At 49.9% G+C, this 26,602-nt stretch overlaps 1 protein-coding gene across 2 annotated transcripts in view; it reads left to right on the forward strand.

Moving 5' to 3' along the window:
• The window catches only part of DAPK2 (death associated protein kinase 2), a 110,035-nt gene extending 84,761 nt beyond the window's left edge, over positions 1-25,274 (forward strand). Inside the window, exons 6-12 of one of the 2 annotated variants that reach the window (XM_069482935.1) lie at positions 4,958-5,006; positions 5,817-5,843; positions 8,076-8,228; positions 9,231-9,276; positions 21,879-21,968; positions 22,068-22,151; positions 25,131-25,274. In XM_069482935.1, the coding sequence (XP_069339036.1) occupies positions 4,958-5,006; positions 5,817-5,843; positions 8,076-8,228; positions 9,231-9,276; positions 21,879-21,968; positions 22,068-22,151; positions 25,131-25,211 (530 nt within the window). In that variant the 3' untranslated portion in view covers positions 25,212-25,274. Of the gene's footprint in view, positions 1-4,957; positions 5,007-5,816; positions 5,844-8,075; positions 8,229-9,230; positions 9,277-10,602; positions 11,640-21,878; positions 21,969-22,067; positions 22,152-25,130 lie in introns of those variants that run through there. The other variant, XM_069482927.1, reaches the window with a different exon arrangement.
• Positions 25,275-26,602: the final 1,328 nt, after the last annotated feature.

Here is a 26,602-nt window from a genome sequence, read left to right on the forward strand (position 1 = left end):
TCTAACAATCAGGTCTCAAAAAAAAAAAAAAAAAAAAAAAAAAGATCCTTAGTTTATATCATTGGCCAGTTTCAAGATACCAACATGTTGTCATTGAATATAGAGTTGGGAAGAGATGCACATCATTGGCTCTTGTTAGCCAGTATGGTTTTGTTTGCACCTTACAGACATATAGGGCAACTTCTCTAAGCCCCTGCCTAAATTATGATGACTTTCTTTCCCAAGATCCCTGAGCAACATATTATAACCACTTTCCCTTATTCCCACCATTCCTTTGAAATTTCAACTTGAGAGCCAGGGTTAAAAAGTTAGTGCCAGCTTTCAGTCATGTGGTGGACAAGGTATTCCAAAAGGCTCTCCCACTACAAAACTGGGTTCTTGAGAAAAAAATGTCTTCTGGGCTCATAGGAATTGAGAAATCTTTAAAGATAATAACTCTTTCAGCACCACTTGTTCCACCCCCAAAAGCTAGTGAATTGAACTTAGAGCTAGAGCTGTGAGCAGCAAAAAAAAAAAAAAAAAAAAAAAAAAAAAAAATTAAATTAAATTAAATAGGAGGACCTCCTAGAGGCAAGTGCACACATCAGCATCTCAGTGAGAGACTAGCAAGATTTAAATGTTCAAGGACATAAGACATTGAAGTGATCAAATTTTGACTACAAAATAAGTGGAATGTATATAGAAACAAAAGGTAGAATCACAAGAATGAGCAAGCAAGAAGAGATGTCAAAAATAACCAGGCAAAATTTTAAAAGAACCAGATAGATATAACTTTTAAAAATTCAAAAGAAATTCGATATATAATTGTTGAAATTTAAAAGTCAATGAGGCTGAGTGAAATGGCTCATGACTATAATCCTAGTACTCTGGGAGGCCAAGGCAGGAGGATGGCTTAAGATCAGAAGTTTGAGACCAGTCTGAGCAAGAGCAAGAGCAAGACCCTGTCTCTACAAAAAATAGAAAAAGTTAGCTGGATGTGGTGGCACATACCTGTAATCCCATCTACTCAGGAGGCTGAGGCAGGAGGATGTTTTGAGCTCAGGAGTTTGAGGTTGCAGTGAGCTATTATGATGCCACTGCTCTCTAGCCAGTGCAACAGAGCAAGACTCTATCTCAAAAAAAAAAAAAAAAAAAAAAAAAAAAACGAACAAAATACAACCTTCAACAAATGGGTTAAACAGCAGATTGCACACAGCTGAGGAGAGAATTGAAGACTTGAAAGACTGAGCTGAAAAAAATTAGAGTACCATAGAATGACAAAGACATGGCAATATGAAAGAAAGGATAAGTAAAAGAGGATAAAAAAAAAAATCCTAACATAGGTCTCTTTGAAAGGAAGAAATAGAGACAATAAAGGAGAAGCAATATTTGAGGGGAATGGCTGAGAATTTTCAGAACTGCATCCATGCACAGATACCAAAGCACAATGTCTACCATGCAGGAAAAAAATAAATGCATACCTAGACACATTACAGTGAAGCTAGGGTACCAAAGACAAAGCAGCCAGAGAGAAAAGACAGATCACCTACAAAAGAATAATAGGTTAGATTGACAGCATACTTCTCAAAACAACAATGGAAGCCAGTAGCCAATGGAATGTTAAAGAGCTGAGGAAAAATAACCCATAATTGTGTGCCCAGAAAAATTATATTTTAAGAATAAGCGTAAAATATTCAGGAAAAACAAAAAGAACAATAAACCCCCAAAACATTAAAATAGAGTTTACTGCCAATAAACCTTCATTAATAGAACTTCTAAAAGATATACTTCTCTTTCTTTTTTTTTTTTTTTGAGATGGATCTTGCTCTGTCACCCTGGCTAGAGTGCAGTGGCATCATCATAACTCACAGCAACCTCAACCTCTTGGACTCAAGTGATTCTCCTGCCTCAGCCTCCCAAGTAGCTGGGACTACAAGTGCATGCCACCACGCCTGGTTAATTTTTCTATTTACTGTAGAGACAGGGTCTTGATCTTTCTCAGGCTGGTCTCAAACTCCTGGCATTAAGTAATCCTCCTGCCTCAGTCTCCCAAAATGTGAAAGATGTACTTCTGAATTGAAGAAATGAACTCTGAAAGGAGATCTCAAAGCAAGAAGTAATAGGAGCAAAGAAATCAGTAAACATTAAGTAAATGTAAACATTTGTTGTCTAAAATGACGATGATGATGATGATGATGATGATAAAGTTTTATTTGTGGGATTAAAGAAAAATGGATAGAACTAAAAACTGAAGAAAATAATGTTAGCTAGTACAGAGTGTTTGAAATTAGTGTTCTAAGGTTCTTGGATTGTTAGAGGAGAGTCAAAGTGCTGATTTATGTTAGAATTTGTTAGATATCTGTAGTCAAATTTCAAGGGTAGCCATTTAAAAAAAAAAGTTGGGGAAAAAACAATAAGAAAACTAACCAAAAATCTCCATTAAAAAAAAGTCAAGAAAGGAAAAGGAAAGCACACACAAAAAAATAGGCAAAAGCACATAGATGACATATATATATCTCAAGTAGATTAACACTGGAAAGTGCATTGTGCTTCTTGATATATAGCTTTTTCTTTTTTTAAAATTTTCCAGTTTGTCCTGGACTGCTATTTTAATAAAATACAATGAAACTAAATTCCTAGAAAGATGATCAGAGTTTGGCTGTCACAGCAATGTCAAATTGCTATAAGGGTCTCTAAATGCATACTCCCAATTTCTGCACCTACCTTGCTGAACCAGGGACAGTCTGCAGACTGTGTGCCTGTGGACCACACTTTGAATGTCACTAAAGAAAGTTTTTCACATGCACATCAGGAGGCACATAAAAAAAAAGTTCATAGCAATTTTGTTCCAGTAACAAAAGAAATGGAAACCATTCAAATGATCTCTGAGAGGAGAATAACTAAAAAATGTTGTATATTCACACAATGAACGACTATAGAGCAGTGAAAATGAAAGAACATGGATGAACACTCAGCGAACACTAGAAACATGTTGAGTGCAAAAAAATCAAGTGATTCAAGTGACTATAGATCACATGCAGTACAATGCCACTTTTATAAAGCTAAAAATAAGTAACACCAGGACAGTGGTCCCCTGTGTCTTGACGTGTGGGGAGGCAGGAGGGATGGTAGACACACCCTGTGGATGCGGTGGTTCTGCTATTGTTCCAGATAAGCAAACTTAGCTTCTTCCACCTTTTCCATTAGCAGCTGAGCAGGCTCAGTCCTTCCTCCTCCTCAAGCTACTGCCCTCTCTTTCACTTCCATTTCACCAACGAGCTTCATCTACACTCTTTTCTCCACTTTCCTCCACTTTTCTCCACTTTCCACCTTCTGGAAACTCTGGGTGCTGCAGTGAGTGTAAAATGCAGAGCTTATTTTCCAGTGCTCATCTGCTTGATCTCTGGGAGTGCCTGGTCCACTTCTGTCCTCTCCTCGGTAGAGGCTTCTCTCCTAGACTCTGCCCCCAATCCTGGTTGCCGCATCATTGGCTCAGCTCCTGTTTCTACCTGTACATTGATGACGACAAATTTGTTGGCTCTGGCCCACTCCCCCATAGCCTGCCCCTGGACATCTTCGCCTGGCGCCCCTCAGGCACCTCAAGCTCATCATCTCCATCAGTGGCCCCCGAAAATGTCTTCTTGCCCATCAGGTGGGAGGTACCCTCTTTCAGACCAGACTCAGAGGCAGGTGGATTCCTCCTCTGCCACCATTTCTTTTCCGTCACCTTCCAGTGCTGCCCTGACTGGCTTTTACCGCAGAATTCTAAGGCAGGCCTATTCTCTGGGGCCCCTTTTCCCCTTCCTGCACCTTCCTCTCCCCACCTTCTTCTTCTCTTTTTAGGTGTTTCATGTGCTTGTCCTCTTTCTCCCTGTCAAGGCTTGTTTGTAAAGGTTTCTACCAGGAAAACAGGCAACTCCTATCTTAGTCCTTTCGGGCTGCTATTACAGAATACCTCAGACTGGGTTATTTATAAACAATAAATATATTGCTCACAGTTCTGGAGGCTGGAAGTCCAAGATCAAGGTGCCAGCAGATTTGGAGTCTGGAGTCTGGTGAAACACTCTCTGTTTCACATGTGGCACCTCCTGTGGCGGGAGGGACATGCAAGCTCCCTCAGGCCTCCTGTGTAAGCACATTCATTTATTCGTGAGGGTTCCACTCTCATGACCTATCACCTTCTAAAGGCCCCATCTCTATTACTGTTTCATGGGCAATTAGGTTTCTGTAAGGTTTAAGACTGGAGTCCAGGGGAGGGGTGGCGCAGCCGAAAGTCAGAGCACCCTCACGGGTCTCAGCACCAAATGTAAGGTTTTTTGGATTGGCCGGCACCAGAGAAAGAAAGATGAGCAGAGTTGAAAGAAATAAGTAAAGAGGCTTTATTGGAGCACTCCGGGGTGAGGGTAACGGGTCCCAAGAGAGGGGCCTGGGAGAGATTCTCGGGTCCCGGAAGAGAGAGAGACCCGAGAAGTCACATCGCCCAGAAGTTTTGAGTGGGCTTATATATGTTTTTAGGGTTGGGGAATGGGGGTTTCTTCGGTGGGAAGATTTTGGTGTGAAGAGTGAGGAATTTCTTTGTTGCAGTTTTAGGGCAGGTATTGAGAAATAGGAGGGGCTGGTGGTATATGTGGACTCCAGGAACCGAGACTCTTATCAGGGTAACCATCCAGGTGTGGTCGTCCTTTAATTTAGCTGGGCCTTGCAGGCATTGTCCTTGGCAGGTCTCATGGGCTTCTTAGGGAGGGGAGGGGTGCCTGCCACCAGCCTTAGAGTTTCAACATATGAATTTTGAGGAAACACAAACATCTGGGCCATAGCAACTCCTTTCCTCAAAATTCTTAGATGCAGATTATCTCCATCTGCTGCTCTGATTTTCTTTACTGGGGATTCAGGATGGAGACATTTGGTGCCAAATTCCCTATAATCATCTCCTCTCCTTTTCACACTCCTGTTGACTCGTTAATATGACTTCTTTCAGCTCCAGAAATTGTGAACTATGAGCCCCTGGGTCTGGAGGCCGACATGTGGTAAGTTGCAGAAGCCACTCAGGTGGCCAAGGGGTCTTTCCAAGGGCAGAAGTCCTCAGAGCCTGCTTGGGGTGACATCCCCTTGACTGTGAAACCCTTTTCTCCACATTCACCTTTCAGAGCCTCTGGCTGGTCCAGGTGTGCTGGACCTGCAGCCTGGGCAGCTGGAGGCCACCAGGCCTGGACCTGAGGCTGGGTCGCAGCTTTGTCAGCAGTGGAGGAGCTAGGGGAGAGAAGAGGTGGAGGTGCAGGCTCAGCCCCGGGCCTGCACCTGACAGGTTTTTACCACAGAATTCTCAAGCAGCCAGGATAAAGATGATAGTGACAGTAGCCCAGTCAGCTGGTCAACCAAGTGATCACGGAGAGCCTTGAGTGCTCTGGGCACTGTGTTGGGCAGTGATTGATTCTCTGCACACACAGGGCGTGTTTCATTTGAGCACTGCTTTACAGTTCATTCATTAATGAGTGAACCACCTTCATTACCTGGCTTTCCAAAATCCTGCCAACAGTCCTGTGAGGTAGTCATCATTATCCTCATTTTATAAGGAGAAAGAAGTACATAAGTGTTAAGTCATAGACCCTGCAAGTGCAAGAGTCTGATCTTGAACTTGGGTACTTGGACTCAGTGTCCAGAGCGTAGTGACTTCAAATGCATCCCAGGCTGGACAGAGGGGTGTGGAGGTTAAGGCAGCATCCAGGGGCTGCCAAGGAGGCAGCTGGTGATCTCTTCCCCTGAGATCCATGTGGGGGGTCCCTGGCTACCTGGGATCGGAGCCCGGCGGCCTGACTTAACTGTTGTCTGTTTTGCAGGAGCATAGGCGTCATCACCTACATCCTGTGAGTATCCCTGATCCTGGGGCTCCGACCTTGGGGCAAGTGGGAGGGATGAGAGAGGGGCAGGCAGACAGACTGACATTTATGGAGCACCCACTCTAAGCCAGGTGTGTTAGGTCCACACAGCAAACCTGAGGCTAAGTGAGGTGAACTCCATTTCCTACATTTGACCCTGGGGTTGAGCTTGCACAGGATCCCAGGAGAGCAGCTCCGGCCTTCCATCCGCACAGCTGTGTCTGCATCCCTCCCGTGGAACGCCAGGGCTCCCTGCCGCACCTCCCCCCCCCCCCCCCCCCCGACTGAGGGTTACTGTGACAGCCTCAGGACTGCCCTGAAGCTGCCTGTGCCCTCCGAGATCTTGCCTCTTCTTTCTCTCCCCTCCTCTCTTCCTTGCCCCAGATCGCTTTTTCTTCCTCACACATTTTCTCTCCTCCTTTCTCTTTCCTCCTTTCCCGTCCCTGAAGTATCCAGTTGCCTGAGCAGAGATTTCCTGCATAGCTCCATTGTGTAGTGGGTTCCGTCTGGGGCTGGAGTCTGATGATACTGTCACTTTCCATCCCTGTGGCCTTGGGCAGGTACTTAAACTCTGTGCCTGTTTTTCTCATCAGAAAAATAGGAATCACAGACTTCCCACCACGGGCACGCTGTGAGGGCTAGATAAGCCAACGTGTGCAAATTTCCTAGCCTGACTCTGGCACGTACACAGCGGGTTAGTAGGTGTTCGTTCCATCGGTGTTTCCCAACCGTTTTCCCCTCGTGGCACACATGGAAAGTGCTATGTTTTCAGCACACGGGGATATGAGAGTCAGCCCAGAGCGGGCAGGGACACCAGAGCATCCTCTCAACAACCCCTGTAAACCAGTTCTCCGACTATCCCAGCAGGACTTGGCCTGGGAGCTCTGGATGGCATAGTGGGTTCCCCTGAGCTGTGGCAGAGGGTGTCGGCCCTGGCTGCACAGTAGAGGGGACAGACAGGAACGAAGTTAATTCCCCAGGTGGAGAGGGAGGGAAGGGCTGTGCAGGCCGAGGAAACAACACGAGGAAAGGAATGGTGAGCGTGTTAAGTGTGGCTGAAATATACTGAGCACAAGGTAGGGACCAACTTCTGATGCTGTGCTCGGGAGTTTAGATGGGATCTATAGAGAAAATGGGGAGTCATAGAAGGTTCTTTGTGTTCTAACATTGACGATAATGATGGCCATTAACTCCAGAGCCCATAGTATGGGCCAAGAATGCATGATGCATTTTGTATGCATTTATTCTTCCCAATAATCATGTGAGGTGGGGACTTTTATTTTCTTTATTTCACAGATGAAGAAACTGCAGCTCAGAGAGGTAGAGTTCACACAGCTAATGAGCGGCTGAGCTGGGATTCAAACCCAGGACTGACACCTCAAAGTTTTTCCAGTGCACCTAGCTGCCACCATGCTAAGAAAGTGGCAGTGGAGATGGGAGTGACTTTCAAGAGACATGTAGTAAATGTAGCCTGCAAGACTTCTGGCCAGTAAGAGGTGGCAAGGAAATAGAAGGAAGAGTCCGAGGTGACTCCTGTGAAGTGGGGCGTGTGTGGAGTGGGGTCTGGGCGCAGTGCGTTCTGGGACAGTGGCACATCTGGGTGGAGGATCCCAGAGCAACTGGAATATGAGTCAGGAGAGGGCAGGATCGGGAGTCACTGTTTGATGGACACACCCTTGACAATCCCTGGGAAGGAGCCCCACAGACTCTTCTGGTCCCCAGTGGCTCCTCTGTTTCCATACCTCTTGGGCTTTGCCCAAGTTGCTCCCTCAGCCTGGAAGATCTTTCCGTCCTCCTCTCTGACTGCTGACAACCTCTCCATTCTTCAGGATGCACCCGATGCAAATGTCAATGCTGCCCTGGAGCTGCACGGCCCCCCTCTTTCCTATGCTCCCCACCCTTTATCTCGCCTCCTGTTACGTTCTGCTTTGTTCCGCCAGGGATTGTGAAGAACCATGTCTCTGCGTTTCTCTCTCCTCAGCTTTGAGTCCCTTGCAGGCACAATTTGTCTCTGTCCGGTACTTAGTAGGAGCTCCGCAACAGTGTATCAAACTGGACTCAGATGAAAAGGCTGCTGGTTGGCTGCCCAGAAGGGGCAGGCTGTGTTGCTGGGAGCCTTGCAGCCCCATGCGACTGTACAGGTTGGGGTTCCCCGAGTCCATCACCCCCATTTCCATCTACTTCCCCATGGTCATATGGTTTCCTCTCTGTTGTGCTTAGCCTGAGTGGAGCGTCCCCTTTCCTGGGAGACACAAAGCAGGAAACGCTGGCAAACATCACGGCAGTGAGTTACGACTTTGATGAGGAATTCTTCAGCCAGACTAGCGAGCTGGCCAAGGACTTCATTAGGAAGCTTCTGGTTAAAGAGACCCGGTAAGAGGACAGAGAAAGTCACTGGTTTGTCTGGTACTGATCCCTCCTGTCACCTCTCTCAAAGATGCATCAGTCTGTCCCTGCTTTGCCATAGCTGTCATCTGTACCATTGTCGTCTAATACGGGCAGGTGCTGGGAAGTGTGGACTGGCGAGACTTGGCATTCAACTTGTTTGCTAAAGTCTTTCTGCTTTCTTCTCCTGATGAAATGTAAACAACTGTGTGTGGGGGGAAGTCAGCCTGGGTTTCCTTAGAGCTTGTTACCTTGTGCAGTCTGTCCCAAAGTCACCTGGAACTCAGATTTGAAAAGGTAAAGTAGAAGGAGTTTCAAGCCAATTCAGATTGGGATTCAGTGGGGGGGGGGGGGAGGGGGGGGGAGGTGGACGCAGAGAGGCCAGTACAGGGGAGGATGGGAGATGTGCTAATTCTTCCCCTTCGTCACGGCCAGGGTGAGCCCTGTGGCTGTGGGGTCAACGAAGGAGGCAGGCAGGTAATTGTAGGTGCTGGGTGCCCAGAGCATGGCCTGCATGGAGCAGGTGGGAAGGTCCACAGACTAGACTGCCGTGTCCGCTCAGTCTCAGGACAGTGCTAGGTAGGGTCACCTGCCTGGGTATAGAGCAGCAAAGGGCAGAGGAGAGATCTGGGAGGCAAAGAGAAACAGAAAGCAGAGATTTAGCAATGAAGAGCTGGCTTTCAGAGGATTCTGGAAGCTCAGTAGAGCATTTATGACTCTCGTGTAGTGTGGTATTATGCCTTTCAGCTTTGGGCCTGAAGGTGAGGGTTTGGGTAGTAAGGTCACTCTACCGAGGGGTCTGCCTAGACCACCTTCCCTGGAGTGCAGGCCATGCAGCCATGTTCCTGTCCATCTCTGCATCCTCCGTTATACTGGTTTGATGGCAGTGGTCAAAAACTGCCAAAATGTCTAAAAAGAGTGAGAATGGAGACTGTTGCTCGGTAGCTTCTGTCCTCATGGATCATCACTGTGTTCTAATCCTCACTGCAGGAAACGGCTCACCATCCAAGAGGCTCTCAGCCACCCCTGGATCACGGTAAGGGCACGGCCACGAGTTCCAGTGGGCAGGGGTCTCTGCTCTGTCGCCAGGGCTGGCTGGGGCAGCCAGGTGCAGAGGGCCTGTGGAGAGGCCTTTGCTTGAAACACTAACCCTGGGCACAGCTGAAAGCTAGTCAGGGCCTTCAGGGGCCTAGGCTTGTTCAAATGGTTTATGTTACTTTAAGTTTGCATTTCACATGTTCAGGTAACTTATGAAATGAAACCCTCACAAACCTCACTTGAAATCTTTTTCTTTGGGGCCAACTTATAAAATGTCCTGTGTTGGAGGATGTGTCAGTACCACTTCTCAAAGCAAGAATAAGGACTCAGTTGTAGAGAGATCAATGGCAATTAAAACCCCCAACTTTGTAACCAGGGCTGCTCCTTTCTGACTTATGGGGCTCTGGCTCAAGGATGACGCTCAGATCAGTCACTGGGCTTCCTCAGGCACCACAAGGCCTCAGGAACAGGACCCTGAAGGGAAGAGAGGCAGCCACCGTCAAGGCAGTTCTCTTCCCTCTGGGGAGGGCCGGGGCAAAAAGGCAAATCCCTGCCTAACTCACCTTGCAATTGAGCCTCCAACTGCTGGCTTTTCAGAAGGTCTTGAAGTCCAATCTAGTGAAACACACTTTGGGAGGGTGGGGCTCAGAGGCCAGGATTCCGGCCTTAATCTGCTGACTGGCTAGCTGTGTGCACCCAAGGATGTCACCAGACGTCCCATTCACCTTAATTGTTAAGTGAGAAGGCCAGGGAGGATGGTCTGAGCATGCAGATAAGAAGGGGCGAGACCTGTGCAAGATGGAGAACTGGGAGGGCTGGCGTGGTTTGGGAGATCAGCTTCATCTGCTCACTGAAGGATGGGGAAGGCCAAGGGCCCTCCAGTGTGGGTGGGCCTGGAGTGCAGAGCTCTGGAGTCTCGTGGGCTGCTCCTGCGCAGTGTGCTGAGTGTTGCCGAGGCCTCAGAGAGGCTCCTCAGCCTCCCTGCATCAGCCTCGTGTGCTCCAGCCCTTGAGTGGGTGTCTGCAGAGTCCTGGCTGTAGCCTGCTTGCCCGCACGCGTGTGAGCGTCTCTTAAATGCTGTGCGTGCGGAAAGCCTCTCTAATGGCCATGGACCCCTCTGAAGTGAGCATGCAGGCAGCACCCCCACCCCTCGACCTTTCTTGTGGCCTGTGGGGGTGCTCGTCCCACCCTGGTTCTCCCCACAGCCTGACGCATGCAGCGAATGCCAAAGGCGCCATGTGTGTGCCTTCTGCCTGCACCTCAGACTGCCCTTGGGGGCATGCGGCAAATTAACACTCGGTTCTTCTGTCTGAACACCCACCAGTCAAAAGGAGAAGTCAGAGTGGCTGAACAGCGGAAGACAGAGCCCACCCAGCTGAAGACCAAGCACCTGAGAGAGTACACCCTCAAATGCCACTCAAGCATGCCCCGCAACAACACCTATGTCAACTTCGAGCGCTTTGCCCGTGTGGTGGAGGAGGTGGCTCAGGTGGACCAGGGATGCCGTGCCCTGGCGGGGGCCCGTGATACCATCCAGGATGACGTGGAGACCCTGGTCTCCATCTACAATGAAAAGGAAGCTTGGTACCGAGAGGAGAATGAGCGCACCCGCCACGACCTGTCCCAGCTCAAGTATGAGTTCCGCAAGGTGGAGTCCATGAAGAAGCTCCTGCGAGAAGACATCCAGGCCGCAGGGGCCAGCCTCGGAGGCGTGGCCAGGAAACTGGACCATCTGCAGGCCCAGTTCGAGGCTCTGCGGCAGGAGCTCTCAACAGACCTACAGTGGATCCAGGACCTGATGGGCAGCTTCCAGCTGGAGAGTGGGAGCTCAGACAGCCCGGGCTCTGTGTTCCACCGGGACACCAGTGAATCCCTGTCGGAGCTGCTGGACAGATCATGCACTGAGGAAGTCCTGGCCGGCTGGAAGCTCTGAGCACCAGAATCCCGTCAGTGATGCGTCCTGGATGGTTTGCGGAAGCATGTTCTCATCCGCCCTGCTGCAGCATCCAGCTAGAATTAATTATCCTGCAGGGATATGTGCCTGTAGCATAGCCTTCCACCCCCTCCACAGAAGCCAGAATCGCAGAGGTGCTGGTTCATTATTCATTCTGCACCTCCCCTCACCAATCTGGTTTCCTGAGAGGGCGCTGGCAGGGCAGCCAAGCTGTTAAAACAATTAGAGAATGAATACCCCTTAGTGTACCCTTCTCCAGAGGGAGGATGGCTGGCCCCGGGGAGCTGCTGGATAATTGATTTGATGGTGGATTTGTTCACATCTCACGTCCTGCCTACATGCCTTATGGAGTGCAGATCTTGGGCAACATTTGAGTTGAGTAGGGATAACTAAGTTAGCCTGGCACTTTCCTGCTACAGAAATGGGGATTTAAAATGCACAGAGAAAACAGTATTACCTTCCGTTTGGATTGACTTTTCACTTACCAAGCACTTATGTCAGTGACCTCGCTTGATGCTTAAAAGAACTCTCTGAGATAGGAAGGTGCGTGGTATTATTATTTCCATGTAACTGATGAGAAAATTGACTCAGAGAGGGGAAGTGGCTTAGGCTCATTCATAGCTAGTCAGTACAGATGAAACAGAAACCCGAGGTGCCCATCTCTAAGATGAAGTATATGGGAGGAAGTAGTTGGGCTTTGCTGTAAATATCCACCTTAATATTAAAGTTCAGATCCCAGAGGTGAAGTAAGCGACTTCACGTATTCTGCCAGGTGTAGGTGCAGTGCACACACCTGCAGTTGACTGGCCCAGGAACCGTGTCCTAGAAGGCACTGTCACTGTTCCTACCCAGCCCCAACCCTGTCTGAAGACCGGCCTGCAGAGCAGGGGGCCAGGAGCAGCATCTCCCCCTTCCCTGCCCTTCCCCGCCCTTCCCCCTTCTGGCTAAGGCCCCTAACTTTGGGTGGGAATGAAGACCGAAAGGAGCTCAACAGGAAGTTCCTTTTCTTATGTGCCCAGGCCACTGGGCCCTGAAGATCTAAGAAATTCCATGAGGGTTTTTGAAGAGAGTGGACATAAAGATTGAAAAGCACAAGGCTTCGTGGTCTCTTTATGACCCAAAGCTGTGAGCACCGCTCCTGAGGATTCTAAGATCTCATCTCCCTTTCCCTGGAGGAGGGGCCAGAGCAGGGGGCATGGGCCCCGCGCTGTACCAGAAGCTTGGGGGGGGGGGCAGATTGTGTAGTTACAAAGTACCTTCGTGGCTTCACAAAACATCCCTGCCAGAGAGGCTGGGTAAGTGTTATTCCCAATTTAGAGATGAGGAAACAGTGGATGTGATTTGCCCAAGGTCACATCATTTGTGGCAGAAATGCAGGCCTTCTGATGACAAGTCTGTTGCTCCTTCTGCGTCTCCTGACTGCCCCGGGCTCCAGGAGTTTACTCTGCTTGTGGAGGCAGGTTACGCCCAGACTCATCCATCCATCCACAAATAACGATCGGCACCTACCAACTTCCAGATGCTCAACTTGACTCTGGAGATACAATGTTGAGTAAAAACTGGCCTCTTTCCTGCCTTCATGGAATTTTCAGTGCCGCGTAGGATTCTAACGTGGATCAAGAATCACACAAGGGCCACATGCTATGAAACAGAAGCATGCAGCCCTGCGAGAGCCTGCAGTAGGGGTCTCATCTAGTCAGGGGAGGTGTCCTTGACGCAGTGAGGCTGGAGCTGAGATCAGCTAAGCAAGCCAGGGAGAGAGAAGTGTTCCCAACAGAGCCATCGTGCCAGGGCTCTGTGATGAGAGGGGGCTTGGCAGGCTGCAAATACTGGAGGGAAGCAAATGAGAGTATGGTGTGGCCATAGTCAGAGAGGAGGCAGGAACAGTAGGGCTTTGGTCATGTTAAAGCACTTTGCCTTGGCCAGGCGCGGTGGCTCACGCCTGTAATCTAGCACTCTGGGTGGCCAGGGTGAGACGATTGCTTGAGGTCAGGAGTTCGAGACCAGCCTAAGCAAGAGCAAGATCTGCCCGCTATTAAAAAGAGAAAAATTAGCCAGGAGCAGTAGTCCCAGCTCCTGGGGACGCTGAGGCAGGAGGATTGCTTGAGCCAAGGAGATTGAGGTTATAATGAGCTATAATGATGCCCCTGTACTCTAGCAGGGGGTGAGAGTGAGATTCTTTTCAAACAAAGAAAAAAGAATTATGCCTTTATCCCAGAAGTCACAGGAAGTTCACTGATGGGTCCTGGGCACGTCAGCAGTCCCAGGTGCTAACCGGGGAATGCCCAGTTAGTGACACAGACAGGAAGTGGTTTAAGATAGGACGTGAAAGTTTGATCTCACGAAACCATTTCTTCAAAATCCTATCTCCTTTTCTATTAGCATGCTGGATGATTTCAAATATCATGTGTAATATATGTAACAGTAATTTTTTCACCAAATATGAAAAGCCATGATTATAAGATGCATCACTATTATGTGGACCACTAAGAATGAAAAAAAAAAAGCCCAAGATGGGGAGTCTAATAGGAAACCCCCCACATAAAGCTGCAATACCCTTAGTACCCCCCTTAGTGAGGGGGTAAATGAAAAACAAAGCCACGGTGCAGAAAGGGAGCGCAAGGAAATGTGTGTGTCTCCACCTTGTCACTAGGTGGGGATGAAAAATCCTCCCCTGAGGAAAGGAGCCACATGCAGGTTTGCTTTCTGCATTTGCGCAGTGTGATCCAAAAGAACAGCAAGCAGAAAATGTAACGTCCGACGGTCTGAGGCTGGGCGGCCCCAGATGGCTGGCAGAAACTGCTCAGTCCTCTCCCGAAGCACCTGCCTTCACTCCAGGCTGACACTAAGGATGTGTCATAGACTGGGAGATGCCTCCTGATTTCAGAGATCTGAAAATGTGCATCTTGGAACCAACGCAAGATGGCAAAAGCCTGTTTCCTGTGTCCTGCCCAAGAGAATTGGCACAACTGACCTGTCTACAATCTCTCCAAGGTCATACCTGCCCTGTCACAGGATGTCGTATGCTTGTTTGGTGTTAAGACACTGCAAACATTAAAGGTCCCTTTGGCCGAGTCAACAGGCCTTAACCTTCACACAGCCAGGTTTCCCAAGGAGAGGAAGCCACTGGCTGATGAGCAATGCAGGGCAAACTGTCTAGCGAAGGTCAAAAATAAAATGCACTAAAAGAGTAAGAGTCGGTGCTGATTTGAATCAGGGAAGCTGGGAAAACGGAGGGAGAATTGTGGAATCAGCTGCACGCTGTTCATGCTCAGAGGGTCCCCAGAGGTGAACCACCTGATGCCACCATTTTACAACATTTTGCAGGGCAGGACTTGTTGTAGTCACCCAGCTAGTCAGCCCCCAGCCTGGGCTCAGCGGTTTTCCTGACAGCAGTGAAATCACCCTCTCTGCGTTTGTGTCCAGTCATTGGCGACTGCTTCTCATTTAGACATGTCACAAACAGACCTTTTTCTGTACAAAGAGAGTTGAGAAATGCCCCCCAAGTCTCTTGGGGAAACCAGAGAAGGCTGTGGCCTTTCCCTGCCACCTGGCCAGTTGAATTCCCATTCTCTTTTGGCATCACAACCTAATGCCAAGGGGAGCCCACGGAGGCCTGTGGGCGCAGCCGGGGGACCTGCTTAACTCTTCCCCACGCCCACAGCTGGCATTTTAGCCGTGGTGTTGAGGGCCAGGCTAACAATGGCGGGACAGGGTGTGGGGAGTGGGAGGTGTCACCGGTGCTAGAGGGAGGAAGGCTCTGTGGGCAGACCCCTTCCCTCTGCCCTCGTGGAGAATTTTTAATTCACCAGACTCGAATTAAAAGTCAGCTTCTGTGCTCTGTTCAAACACCATCCTGGGCTGTTTGGGAGGGGAGGGTGAGTGCATGACATCCCCCTGAATGACAATTCCCACGGAAGCTGGAGCATGGGCCCGCGGGCAAGGCAGCAGCCTGTCCCGTCTCCGAGGCCGGTGCTCACAGCTTACGTACGGTTGCCCGACTTTGTGTCAGAAAGGGTGGCGTTGGTTTGGTAATCACTGATTCTGCAGCTGCAGGAGGCTGGCAATGCAGGGATGAGCACAGGAGTGATGACAGGAGGAGCCAGGGTCTCCTCCATGACCCCCTCCCCCTGTCCTCCCGGTCCCCTGCAGGTGACTGTGAAGGTGGTGGCTTCCCACCTCACTCCATCACGCAGCACACTCGGCCCATGTTGGAGGTGGCTGTGTGCCCAGCTGTCACCCCCACTGCCGACCTTCTGTAAATGTCTGTGGAACTGAATGCCTTTTCTCCTTTGTCTGGGAAATTCTTGGCCCATGGAGAAGATTCTTTGCCCTGGAGAGGAGACCCAGCAGTGGGCATATTCAAGTTGCAGAAGGCGCCAGTTCTGTTGAACAAACATTGATTGTGCTCTGGCTCTAGGGGGGAGGTGACAGATAAGGACAAGACAACCCGAATAAAAGACTCAGTGTCTGGGGCAGATGGGGACCCAACCAACTGGGAGATGGGAAAGGCTGTGGTGAGTGATAAAATAGCTACGTCGGATTCCGGAAAACAGGGGAAGGAATTCTGATTGAGAGAGGGTAGGAAGGACAGCAGAGAGCAGAGGCCTCCCCAGGGCTGGGCTCCCCACCCCTGACACCCCCCACCCCAAGCTGTATCCCCATGAGGAAGGTGCAAGGAGAATTTGAAGGGGTGGGGATGAGGCCAGGTTGGGGTCAGGAACTTAGAATGGTTGAGTGGAAATTAAAGAGAGGGAGATTACAGAGGTTAAATAGAGGGAGAGTTTTTGGTTTTAATTTTTTGTTGTGGTCTTCTCAGGAGGAAAATTTTCAAAACTTACACAAAAGCACAGAGAGCAGTATGGGGAGGTCCATGCACCCGTTACCCTGCTTCAACAGGGGTCCAGTCTTGGCCAGTCCTCCTACGTGCATTTCCCCCATTACTTTTCTCTGGAGAATCTGGAGTATTTTAAAGCAAACTTCAGATTTATTGAACGCTTAAATTCTTCAGCATGAATCTCTGATAAGGACTTTCTTTTTTTTTAGAGACAGGGTCTCACTGTGTCACCCAGGCTGGAGTGCAGTGGTGTGATCATAGCTCAAGCCTGGGCTCAAGAGATCCTCCTGCCTCAGTAGCTAGGACTACACAGGCATATGCCACCATGCCTGGCTAATTTTTCATTTTTTGCAGAGATAAGATCTCTCTCTTTATGTTGTCCAGGCTGGTCTCAAACTCCTGGCCTCAAGTGATCCTCCTGCCTCTGCCTCCCAAAGTGCTGGGATTACAGGCATGAGCCATCGTATCCGACCAAGACTTTCTTTTTAAAATAACCACCGTGCCATTATCACACCTGACAAAATCAGCAATAATTACTTCATCTCATCCGGATACCCGTTCCGTACTCATGTGTTCCTGCTATTCTCAGGGGTGTCCTGTTACGGCTGGTTTGTTCAATTCAGGATCCAAACACAGTCCACACGTGGCATTTGGTTGCTATGTCTCTCAAGTCTCTCGGGCTTTGTAAGAGTACAAGAGGAAGAACTTTTGCAGCTTTCCCTGGGGACAAAAAATTGCTGAGAAAACTGAAGGTCTCAGAGAAGAGAATTAAAAGAGAGGATATATCCATGCTGGGACCTAACTCAGAAAAGTGAGACCGGGCTGAGCTAGGAAAGGGACGTTCCTACCTCGTTCCATTGGCGTGTCTGCTGTAGGGGACAACCTGCAGGCGCACAGCCTTACTGCAGCCCTCCCCACCTGTTTACGCCAAGGCAGAGACTCAGGTCCCCACAAGCCTCATGTGCCCCTTTCCTGGGAAAATAGGCAGGTGAGGCCAACAGGCTCCAGCCAGCAAAACAGCCAGCAAAGGAGAGAGGTGGAGGTGCCACCTATAGAGACTCCATCGAGAGAAGGGGGTGAGGCCTGGCGTGACAAGCGGGCGGGAAAGAGAAGTGGGTGCGAGGGTGCCCCTGGCTGTCACTGGAGTGTGGGGCTTGAGAGCTGGCACAGATGGAGCTTGGGAGAGTTGCAATCTGCTTGCAGTTTCTAAAGGAGGCCTAGTATTTCGAGAAGATTGTCTGGTGGGGCTCCTCTTCTGTAAAGCCAGGATTCCTTTTCTCATGCCTCAGCGATGGCTGCTGCTTCCTCTCCCTGCTCTGTGGGTGTCAGTACTGGCCTAGCACACCCCACTGGACTTTTCAAAGGCATTTGCATCCTCATGAACAAAACTTGACTACCGCCACAGCTTTCTGTTCTCTTGCCTCCCTTTCTGACATTTTTCCAACACACCAAACACACTCCTAGGAGCCTGGTCAGACTTGCCCAAAGCTCCCTGGTATCACCGATGGACCACAAGGCCTGGAGGTGGACACTGTTTGCAGAGAAGGTTGGGTCAGGAGAAGATGGAACATAGTTCCATCTTCCCCTCACATCCCCGATTTAATCGAAAGTGTTTGTGCCACGTGTCTTCTGGGAAGGGATTTTGCTGTGGAATTGACATCTCTCTGACTTTCAAGGCTGAGATGACAGCATCAGCATTTGGTGAGCCTCTTAGCAACCAGGGAGGCCCATTGAGCAGGAAAGGCCAGCCTGACAGATTTACGGCCTGGGTGGCTTCCTCCGGTCTCATGCTGTTGCTGTGGCTTATAGGCAGGGCCTACAAGCAATTGCATCACCTCCCATTAATGGCTTCTGGGAATGGTGTCACCTGACATTTTAGCTGGGCCAGCAGGAGGCTGGGATTCTTGTGGGGTTTTTTTTTTTTTTTTTTTTTGAGACAGAGTCTTGCTCTTTTGCCCTGGCTAGAGTGCCGTGGCGTCAGCCTAGCTCACAGCAACCTCAAACTCCTGGGCTTAAGCAATCCTCCTGCCTCAGCCTCCCAAGTCATTGGGACTACAGGCATGTGCCACCATGCCCGGCTAATTTTTTCTATATATTTTTAGTTGTCCAGATCATTTCTTTCTATTTTTCAGTAGAGACGGGGGTCTCGCTCTTGCTCAGGCTGGTCTCGAACTCCTGACCTCAAGCAATCCACCCTCCTCAGCCTCCCAGAGTGTTAGGATTATAGGCGTGAGCCACCACCGGCCTGGGATTCTTGTTAACCTGATCCCCCTTGTTTGCATTTGACCTTCCAGCTGTGGATTCAGCTATTTCTCTCCTGGATGAGGGTTCCAGTCAGTAAGTGGACAAAAAGAGGTCCCTTCCCTCCCTGAGTCTACTAATCCCACCTCATCAAACTGTCCTGTGAGGTACAAGTGCCCCTGCAAGGGTTAGGCTTAAAGATCATTCATGCCAGAAGGAACTGCAGAGTCAGTGAAGTTAGAGGTAGAAGTGTTTTCTGGGTTGGGGAGGGTGCTAATCACCTTGGAAGGAGAGAGCAGGAGCTGGGCGGTGTGAAGGAGAGGGAACTGACAAAAGACGAATACAGTGGCCCCCCCATCTGAGAGTTCCACAGCCTTGGGTGCAACCGACCACAGATTGAAAATATTCGGAAAAAATAAAATAAAATATAATACAATTTTAAAACCACAGTATAACAAGTATTTAGGTAGCATTTACGTTGTATTAGGTATGGTAAGTACTCTAGAGGTGACTTAAAGTATCCGGAGGTGGGTTATAGGCAGAGACTGCACGACTTTAGATAAGTGACTTAAGCACCTGAGGATTTTGGGTGTTTGTGGGGATCCTGGACCCAGTCCCCTGCAGAAACCAAGGAACGACTGTAAATAAATACAGAATAAAATGTCAGGTGGTGACACGTGCAATAAAGAAGTAGGGCACAGCCATGGTGAGTCGTGGGGGGCAGTTGGAGTGCTATTTTACATAGGGTGGTCAAGGAGGGCCTCCCCGAGGAGGTGACAGTTGCGCAAACCTGGAGTGTATGGAGAGTAGTGGGAAGCCACTGGAAGGCTCGGAGAAGAAAAGGCAGTTCTCAGCACAGATCATTTGCCCTGTGCCTGGTTTTGTGCCTCCCTTCCAGGTGGGACTAGACCCAGGGCTGAGCTCACAGGTGTGCACAAGGGGTGACAAGTGGTTAAGGACAGGGTTGAGAGAGATGGGCTGATGGTCCCTCTACAGCCTCATCCTTTTCTCTTCCTTCTCCCTTTCTGCCTCCTTCTCCTCCTCTCCTTCTGTCCGCTTTGGCTCAAACCACCGTATCCTAGCTTGGGAGTGTGAACAGTCCCTGGCTTCCTATCTCCCCTCCACGTCAAGGCTGTGTTCTCTCTCCCTCGCCCCTGCTCCCCAGCCCCACAGAACTCTGCATCTCACCGGCTCCTGGGCAGGGCTCCCTTTCATGGTGCTACCACTGGGCCGATCCACGTGACCTGGGCCTCAGCGATAGGTGTGCACAGTTCCCAGGCCCTGGGATTTCATTCCAGTTTGTCTCCTCAGAAGCTCAGGGAGCCAGTTTAACCATAAAACTGTTAAACTGGTGTAGGTTCTGGGTATGGAGGAGAGTGGGGCAGGGGGCATTGCCATAGACATGGAGAAGTTTCTGTGCCCTCAAGTTGTTTCCCAGTGGTGGGATGATTCCTCTGCAAGGCTGGCTGAGACAGGCGCATACACAAGAAAGGAGCACACAAGTGCTTTGGCCATGGCGGGGAGGGAGATGTTACTTTCTGGAAGTTGCCTGGGGGGAAGTCACACTTGAATTGGGCATTGGAACACTTAGAGGCCTTCCAGGGGGATGGGGTGAGGTGGCATGGCACGGGCCTCCTGCCAGAGGATGCCAAGTCCAGAGCAGTGTGGCCGGCAGAGTGCACTGGCTTCCTGCTGGTGCCTGGTGCCGTGATGAAAAATAACAAAGCAGGGGCGCGCTCTGGAAGTGGTTAGGAGACAAGGCTAGCGCTCGGGAATCGGTGAGCTGCCTGCTCTGCGCTCACGCAGGCGGCACTGCAGTGAGAAGGCTGTCTGAGCACAGAGAAACAGAGCGGCGTGGGGCCTGGTGGAGCATCCTGGGCAGTTCATTTTCTTGAGTCACAGGGTCCTTTGAGAACGGCTGAAAGCTATAACTGTCCTCGGAAGAAATGCTTGTCCGTACATACACATTAAATTGGTTTTTTATTGAGATATAATTCACATGCCATAAAATTCACCACTTTAAAATGTACTATTCAGGCCGGGCGCGGTGGCTCACGCCTGTAATCCTAGCACTCTGGGAGGCCGAGGTGGGCGGATCGTTTGAGCTCAGGAGTTCGAGACCAGCCTGAGCAAGAGCGAGACCCCACCTCTACTAAAAATAGAAAGAAATTATATAGACAGCTAAAAATATATATAGAAAAAATTAGCCGGGCATGGTGGCACATGCCTGTAGTCCCAGCTACTCGGGAGGCTGAGACAGGAGGATCCCTTGAGCTCAGGAGTTTGAGGTTGCTGTGAGCTAGGCTGACGCCACGGCACTCACTCTAGCCTGGGCAACAGAGTGAGACTCTGTCTCAAAAAAAAAAAAAAAAAAAAAATGTACTATTCAGTGGTTTTTAGTATATTCACAAGGTTGTGCAACTATCATCAGTATCTAATTCCAGAACATTTGCGTCACTCCAGGAAAAAAGCTTCTTACCCTTTAGTGGTCATTCCCCATTCTCCTCCATCGCCAGCCCCTGGCACCTACTGATCTTCTTTCTGTTTCTGTGGATTCGCCTATTCCGGACACATTTATGTAGGCTGCTTTCATTTAACCTAATGTTTTCAAGGTTCGTTTGTTTTGTAAAATGTATCAGGACTCCATTTGTTTTTATTAATAACATTCCTGAGTAATGTTCCATCATATGGATGTAGCACATTTGGTTAATTCCTCAGTTGATGCATGTTTGGGTTGTTTCCACGTTTTGGTTGTTTTGCATAATGCTGCTATGAACATTCATGTACAAATGTACACACTAAAATTTGCAGACCATTTCAGGAGGTTCCCAGGACCCTTGAAAGCCATCTCTTGATCTAGAAAACCTTTTTTTTTTTTTTTTTCCTATAAAAGGGAGGAATTCAAAAGGGAATGGAGAAGGCAGGAAAGCTAATGATAATTTATTACTATTTGTTGAATGGCACGGGGTTAAGTGCTTTGTATACCCACAATCATTTCATCCTTAACAACCCCAGGACATGATATCATTACCCCCATATTATAGATGAGAAAACTGAGGCTCAGGGAAGCCATGCCAGGCTTCTTAGAGAAGTCAACATTTGAGCTGAGCTTTGACTGTCAGGCCATGAAAGGCAACTGCACATCCTGTCTCCTCTTGACCTCCATCAAAGCCCCTATTTCCTTTATTTTTCTAATGGGGTATTAATGCGCTATGTGCCAACAAGGCATCCATTGTGCTAAGTCCAGAACGATCCTAGTGTACAGCATCCCAGACTGCTGTAAAATGGCCCTGTCCCCAAAGTGATCCGTGACTGAAGCCCTGCCTCCAGCCAAGCCTCTGTGTGTGTCTGGCTGTGGTAACAATAGCTCAGGCACCAGGGGCATCTCCTGAAAGGCTGGGGCATCTGTAGCTGTCGCCCTCACTGTGCGGCTCCCACTTCCCTGGTGGGGAAGTGCCAGGACCAGGCCAAGGACGGCGGGTGTGTGGCTGGGGGTTCTGTGGGGAGGGTGGTGGCTGCTGTCCGAAGCCACCCAGCATCAGCCACCACGCTCTGCTTTGTCTCCCAGCCGGTGGACAACCAGCAAGCCATGGTGCGCAGGGAGTCCGCGGTCAACCTGGAGAACTTCAAGAGGCAGTATGTGCGCAGGCGGTGGAAGGTGTGTCCAGGTTTGCGGTGAGGGGCAGGGGGCACAGGCGGGGTCCTGGCTGTCTCCTGCAGGTTGTCACCTGAAGTTCCTTTTCTCTGCCTCCCTCAGCTCTCCTTCAGCATCGTCTCCCTGTGCAACCACCTCACCCGCTCGCTGATGAAGAAGGTGCACCTGAGGCCAGATGAGGACTTGGTAGGTAAAGGCAGTGTCCTCCTCCTGGGCAGAATTCCGGGGTGGCCTGGAGCTCAGGGATGGGGAGAGCTCCGTCTTCCCCCAAGGCAGGTGGGTGTCAACTCTTTCCAGCCAGCTCTGCTGGCCCTGACCTCTTCCCTGAAGGCTGAAGTGTGATCATCAGAGGCACAGGTGTTCGGGGGACCCCTGGGTGGTGCCGGGAGGGGGGCTCTGATGGGGCAGCATGAGCTTCTGGAGGATCTCGAACCCTGTCCAGGTGGGACTTCAGAGGGGCTGCTGCTGCCACTCCACCCCACCCCTCCAGCCTCTGCCTGAGGACTGGTAGCCCACCTGGAACCCTGCAGACTCTGGAGAATGAGTGCCATAGACAACCCAAAATTTCTTTCTGACAGTCCAAAAATCTGCTTTAGAATGGTAGCTTTACATGCTTATTTCAATTTTTCCATTTCTGTTTGCTTTTGATTACCACTATAAATAATAATATTTAGATGCTACCTTATGTTTGATTACTTTGTTGCAGTTTTACATGCATTTAAAATGGGAGGCATAGAACAGAATGTACTTGTGAAGAGTGTGGCCTCTGGAGCCAGACTGCCAAAATTCAAATCTGCCACTTACTAGCTGTGTGACCTTGAGGAAATTACTTAACCTCTCTGTGCTAAAATTTTATCATTTGTAAAATAGGGTTAATAATAGTTCCTGAGGATTAAATGATGACATATTCTTAAAGCCTGGCATGTCAGTGCTCAATAAGTGTCAGCAATTATTGTTGTTTTTTAAAATCCTCCTGTAACTTTAAAATGCAGTGCCAGTGTTAGTATTTCAGTTGGCAGGGATTCCCTGGACAGCCCCTCCCCCTGCTCAGGGTGTGTGGTGTGGGCCCAGGAGTGTCTGGGATGGCACTGGTTGGGACAGAAGGTGACTCCCCGCTCAGGAAGGGGCTGGAAGGCCGCTGCCTGAGCTGGACGGACAGTCCGTCCTGCGCCGCCTCAGGGTGCAGAATGCTGTGCTCCCCACGCCCCCCACATAGCCTGGGGTCTCTTTTCTTCAGCTTGAGCTCTTTATTCTTGCTCTTGCCAGGACTTGAGGATTTATGGCTCCAGAGGCCTGAAACAACAGCGCAGCTCTGGCCAAGCCCTGTGCCTTCTCTGGCCGCGTTCCTCATCTCCTGTAAAAGGGACTGGACCTCCCTCCCTCTCAGAATCCCTGATCTTGACAGGCAGACTTTGCCCAGCGTACTTTTTTACTGTGTGGCTCTGACTCATGCTAAAAGTTGCCGTTCAGCAGAGCTTGAGTTATTTTTATTGTTATAGCCGGGCTCAGTCTAGGATGTATTTGGCTAAAGTTGATCTTGACCTTGGATTCCCAGCTGGCTCAGGCTGGGAGAAAGAGAGGAGGCCCTGGATGAGCGAGTGGCAGGCAGTGGGTCCGGTTGCCCTGACAGAATGTAGGCAATGGGGAGAGAGGGCCAGAGAGTAATTGAAAAGAATTTCTTTCCTAACTGTTGTCCTTGAGCAAACATTTTTTTAAAGAGTCCTCTTTCGGCCGGGCGCGGTGGCTCACGCCTGTAATCCTAGCACTCTGGGAGGCCGAGGCAGGTGGATCGCTCAAGGTCAGGAGTTCGAGACCAGCCTGAGCAAGAGCGAGACCCCGTCTCCACTAAAAATAGAAAGAAATTATCTGGCCAACTAAAATATATATAGAAAAAATTAGCCGGGCATGGTGGTGCATGCCTGTAGTCCCAGCTACTCGGGAGGCTGAGGCAGTAGGATCACTTAAGCCCAGGAGTTTGAGGTTGCTGTGAGCTAGGCTGACGCCACGGCACTCACTCTAGCCAGGGCAACAAAGCGACACTCTGTCTCCAAAAAAAAAAAAAGAAAAAAAAAAAAAAGAGTCCTCTTTTTACTCAAACATTCAGCAAGCACCATCAGCTCTAGAAGTAGAAAAGGACTGGATCTCAGACATCTGTTATATGGTTTTCCCAAAGGGACTTTCCTTTAAAAAAAAAAAAAAAAAGAGTAATGCTAGGAAGCATTGGATTGAACATCTGATAGCAGATTGGGGGGTGTGTGTGAGAGAGAGAGAGAGAGAAAGAGAGGAGGGGGGGTCCCGTTCTGTCACCCAGGCTGGAGTGAGTGGTGTGACCATATCTTGCTGCAGCCTCCAAAAAACTCCTGGGCTCAAGCAATCCTCCCACCTCAGCCTCCCAAGTACCTGGGACTACAGGCACGTGATACCATGCCTGGCTGATTTTTTTGTTTTTTTGTCGAGACAGAGTCTTGCTATTTTGCCCAGGATGGAACAGATTTTTTTTTTTTTATGGCTCATTTAAGTCTTTCTGAATTAGTACATCTTTTAATAATTTTAGCAATTTCATTAGATCCGTGTGACCTGAATGAGAAGACATGGCTGCCTCGGCTCTGGGTCAGCCGTGTAGGAGCTGGCAGACTGTACTTTATACTCTCTTCGTCTTTCATAAAACTGGAACTCAGAAGTCATTTCCCTGAAAAAACTGCACAGCAGGCCTTGCTAAAGATGCAGTGTGGGCCATGAAAGAAGAAGGGTGTGGAGCGTGGCTGTCAAAAGCGTGGGGAGGAACCTGGGGCTCGCCCCTCCCTTGCTCTCTAGGCTGAGCTCGGGAGACCTGTCTGCCCACAGACCACCTAACCCTGTGGTCTCGGTTATGTGGCGGCCACAAAGGGTACCAGACATAATTTTCGATATGACAATTTGGCCTCTCCTGATGCCTGGTTTCCCTTAGATACTCTACCTGCTTTTAGGCAGTTGGTCTGGCCTCATTGCAGGTGTTCCCCTCCCCCCACCACTGGCCTCTGGATGGAGCAACAGGCTTCCCTTCGACACCCACCTCCCTGGCTTGTAGGCCCCTGGCCCAGGTATCAACCCCTGCTGCCCAGCATAACCCCATTCCTGGCATCTCATGACCTCCTGTCCTGGACCCCTCTCTTTCCCTCCCCGCAGAGGAATTGTGAGAGTGACACCGAGGAGGACATCGCCAAGAGGAAAGCCCTCCACCCCCGGAGGAGGAGCAGTACCTCCTAACTGGCCTGGCTTGCAGTGGCCACCAGGGAACTCCATGCCCAGCGGGGCTCCCTTCTGTGCAGACTCTCAGACCCGGCTCGTCACCAGCACCCAGTGTGTTCTGCATCCTGAGCACTTTGCAAGAGAGATGGGCCTGCGGAGTTCAGAAGAATTTGCAAGGGAGCCAGGAGGCCCTGGGAGCTGTGGCTGTCTGCCATGGAGGAGGCGCCGGCATTCCCAAAGTTCTTAACTCTCCATAAAACAGGCTTTCCTCTGTCTGCCACCTTCAGAACCTGGGGTGGCGCGTGTACTGAGGAAAACAGTGTAAAGGAGCATCCTCTTCATCGTGGGGTGAAGGTCGGGCCCAGGCAGCTTTCCTCACAGGGTGAGGGGTTCAGAACCAGCCTGGTCACAAATCACACCAGAAAGACAGTGGCCTCCCCCGTGGGAACAGGGCGAGTGAGTGCAGTGAATCTTGGGTGTGAGGGACCAATCCTGTGACCTCCCAGAGCCCACAGGAGTCGGGACGTCAAGCTGACCAACATATCAGACTGTTGCCAACCCACTGTGTTGTAATTTGTTTCATTTTTATTAAACTTCTGGTTTACTTGATGCTTGGTTTCTTTTAGGGCTAGCTCTTTCTGAATTCCTTTAGCCCAGGTGCCTATGAGTCTGTGGGAGCGTCAGATTGGGGTGCTGAGTGGACAGAACCTCAGAAGGTCCTGCTGACCATCCCCTCTGGCCTGCAGGGGGCCTGCCTTCTGCTTCCCCAGGGAGAAGGGGTCCAGCCTGTGGTCCCTCTACCACCACTGCCATCACTCCTGTGTTAGGGGCTGGGCTGTGTCTCCCCCAAATTCATGTGTTGAAGTCCTAACCCTTAGTGTCGCAGAGTGTCACTGTATTTGGAGATAGGAGCTTTAAACAGGTAACTAAAATGAGCTCACTGGGGTGGGCCCTAATCCAATATGACTGGTGCCTTGTAAGAAGGGGAGATTAGGACCCAGAGGAAAGACCACGTGAAGACATGGTGGAGGCGGCTGGGGGGAGAGTGGCCATCTACAAGCTAAGGAGAGAGGCCTTAGAAGAAACCAACCCTGCTGACACCAAGATCTTGGACTTCCGGCCTCCAGAATTGTAAGAAAATAAATTTCTGTTGTTGGAGCTACCCAGACTGTGGTGCTTTGTTATGGCCCTAGCGAACCGTGCACCTGCCAACTACAGCCAAGATGGGGCAGGGAGTTCTTAAGGATGTGGATGGAGAAGAGCAAAGAAGGGCCCACAGGGAGAAAGGAGAGGAAAAGAGGCGGATTACCTGGACCCTGGAGTAGAAATGGCAAGGGAACCTCAACAACATAGATCTGGGCCCAGCTTTCCCAGACAAAGGAACGGTGTTGCTGACCACGGGTGTCAGA

The sequence above is a fragment of the Eulemur rufifrons genome, chromosome 2, assembly GCF_041146395.1.
Source record: "Eulemur rufifrons isolate Redbay chromosome 2, OSU_ERuf_1, whole genome shotgun sequence".
In the NCBI taxonomy this organism is placed as follows: Eukaryota; Metazoa; Chordata; class Mammalia; order Primates; family Lemuridae; genus Eulemur; species Eulemur rufifrons.